The sequence below is a fragment of the Mandrillus leucophaeus genome, unplaced genomic scaffold (genome assembly GCF_000951045.1).
Source record: "Mandrillus leucophaeus isolate KB7577 unplaced genomic scaffold, Mleu.le_1.0 Scaffold158, whole genome shotgun sequence".
NCBI classification, from domain to species: Eukaryota; Metazoa; Chordata; class Mammalia; order Primates; family Cercopithecidae; genus Mandrillus; species Mandrillus leucophaeus.
The window spans coordinates 1,632,618-1,634,506 of NW_012101565.1; the positions used below are offsets into that span (position 1 = coordinate 1,632,618).

General features: G+C 61.2%; 1 protein-coding gene across 1 annotated transcript in view; it reads right to left on the reverse strand.

Annotated features, from left to right (window-relative positions):
- The window catches only part of OPLAH (5-oxoprolinase (ATP-hydrolysing)), a 12,892-nt gene extending 11,885 nt beyond the window's left edge, over window positions 1-1,007 (reverse strand). Inside the window, exon 1 of the mRNA XM_011975743.1 lies at window positions 684-1,007. Within this exon, the coding sequence (XP_011831133.1) occupies window positions 684-918 (235 nt within the window). The 5' untranslated portion in view covers window positions 919-1,007. The remainder of the gene's footprint in view (window positions 1-683) is intronic.
- Window positions 1,008-1,889: the final 882 nt, after the last annotated feature.

The window sequence follows — 1,889 nt, forward strand, 5'->3', positions numbered from 1 at the left end:
CACCTGCCTCCTGCCCCACTGGGCCTTTATCTCTGTCCCTCGATGTTGGTGGGTCCCAGCTTCCCCTTGGCAATGCCATGCAGCCCCTCCACAGCGACCAGAGGCAGCTCCAGGCCTGCAGGATGGCCTGGCCCCTAGTCTCTAGTGGCGCCTCTGACTGCATGGCCAGACACATCCCAAAACCAGGCCCCAGGCCACCTACCAGTGGCCCACTCCAGCAGCAGCTCCTGCACCCGGCCCCATTCTCATCCCCACACCCAATCTGCCAGACGTCCTGTTACGTCCACCTTCAGAACACAGAGCTGCTACTTCTCACACCTGCACCCCGGGCCAGGCTTCCATCATGTTCCCCCAGGGCTGTGGCTGGTCCCCACCACCGAAGAACAGAGGGCTGGGAGAAGAGTCTGCCACTGCGGCGGCTCTGACAGCTTCAGGCACAGCCAACTTGCACCTACCTCAGGGCCTGGCACAGGCTGTTCCCCGGGCCTGGAAAGCCACGCCCTAGCCTTGCAGCTCCCTTGCCCGCTCAGGCTTTGCTCAGGGGTCACTTTCCCAGACCTGGCACCTTCTCCCTGCTGCACGTCCTGAAAGAGCCCCAGGGCCCTGGCTTTGCTCCAGATGCCCCGCAGCGCCCAGCAGGTTTGCCCAGCTCCACAGAGTCTTGGGGCCCCGGTACAGCTCACCTCTCTCAGCATTCTTGAATTTGATTGTTCTCCGCCTGAGCGGCCGGGGACTGGCAGCCACCTCAGCCAGGAACCCGGAGCTGCAGAAGCCCAGGCTGCTGCTGCGGTTCCTGAGCACCAGCTTCAGCTCCTGGTTCTCCTGGATGAGCTGCACCAGCCGCCGCAGCTCTTCGTTCTCCTGTGCCAGCCGCTGGATCTCCTGCCGCAGGCCCTCATAGCTGCTGAGGAGGGACATGCCTGGCAGCCAGGGGCGGCAGCTGGCGGGGGCCAGCGGGCCAGCCAAGGACAATAGACCCTGCCATTGTGAGGTCAGCGGCTGCCCCTGCCCCCAGGCTTCAGCCACATTCCAGGCCTTCAGGGTCAGGACCCAGCAGTTCCGATCACCCCCGTGGCAGGGTTGGCCTGACCTCTGACCTCCAGTCCCCTACGGGCCAAATGACCAGTGGGTGCCCAGAACTGTCCCAAGTCTCTGGCTCCCTCCAGGAATCCTCCTCCTAGAAGATAGATGCTTCTTTGGGCCAGCCAAGCCCAAGTGTGTTGTGGGAGAAGGGATATGGGATTCAAGCCTCTGCACCCACCCATCTGACTGCCCACTGGCCACCAGTCACAGCCTGCAGGCCTGGCCATGCCAGGACATGGGTCAAGGCAACTGAGTGTGGTATCTGGGCAGTCATGGTTGGCACAGCATCTGAAGGGATCGAGAAAGGTGGGTGTGTGGCTGCCCTGCAGGATGGGGCCCAGCAACAGCAGGAGCTGGACAGCAGCAACCAGGGCAGGTCAGGGCTACAGGGGCAGAGCCAGCTGAGAACACACTAGGAGAGCATAGGAGGGGGCTGAAGGCAAAGGGATGCACCAGGCAGTGCTGGAGCTGCCACAAGGGAGGCTGGGCCTATTTCTGGGGGGAGAGGGCCCTGGTATTGTCACATGGAGGTCACAGCAAGCAGGCAGGTGCCCTGGAGGAGGCACCACATCTGGGCCATAACCTCAAGGAAGGGGATGGGGCAGGTAGCCCACCAGAGGCTGAGGACCAGGACCTAAAGACAGACCTCCCCAGGGACAGGGGAGCCACCCTCAATGGTGACAGTAGGCTTGCATTTTAGATCATATGAAGGACTTTCTTCTTCTATCCAATCTGTCTTTAAAGGGACACTTCTGCACGGTTACTTTGGTTTTCTGGCTTTTTCTTACGTTATGATTATTACGTAG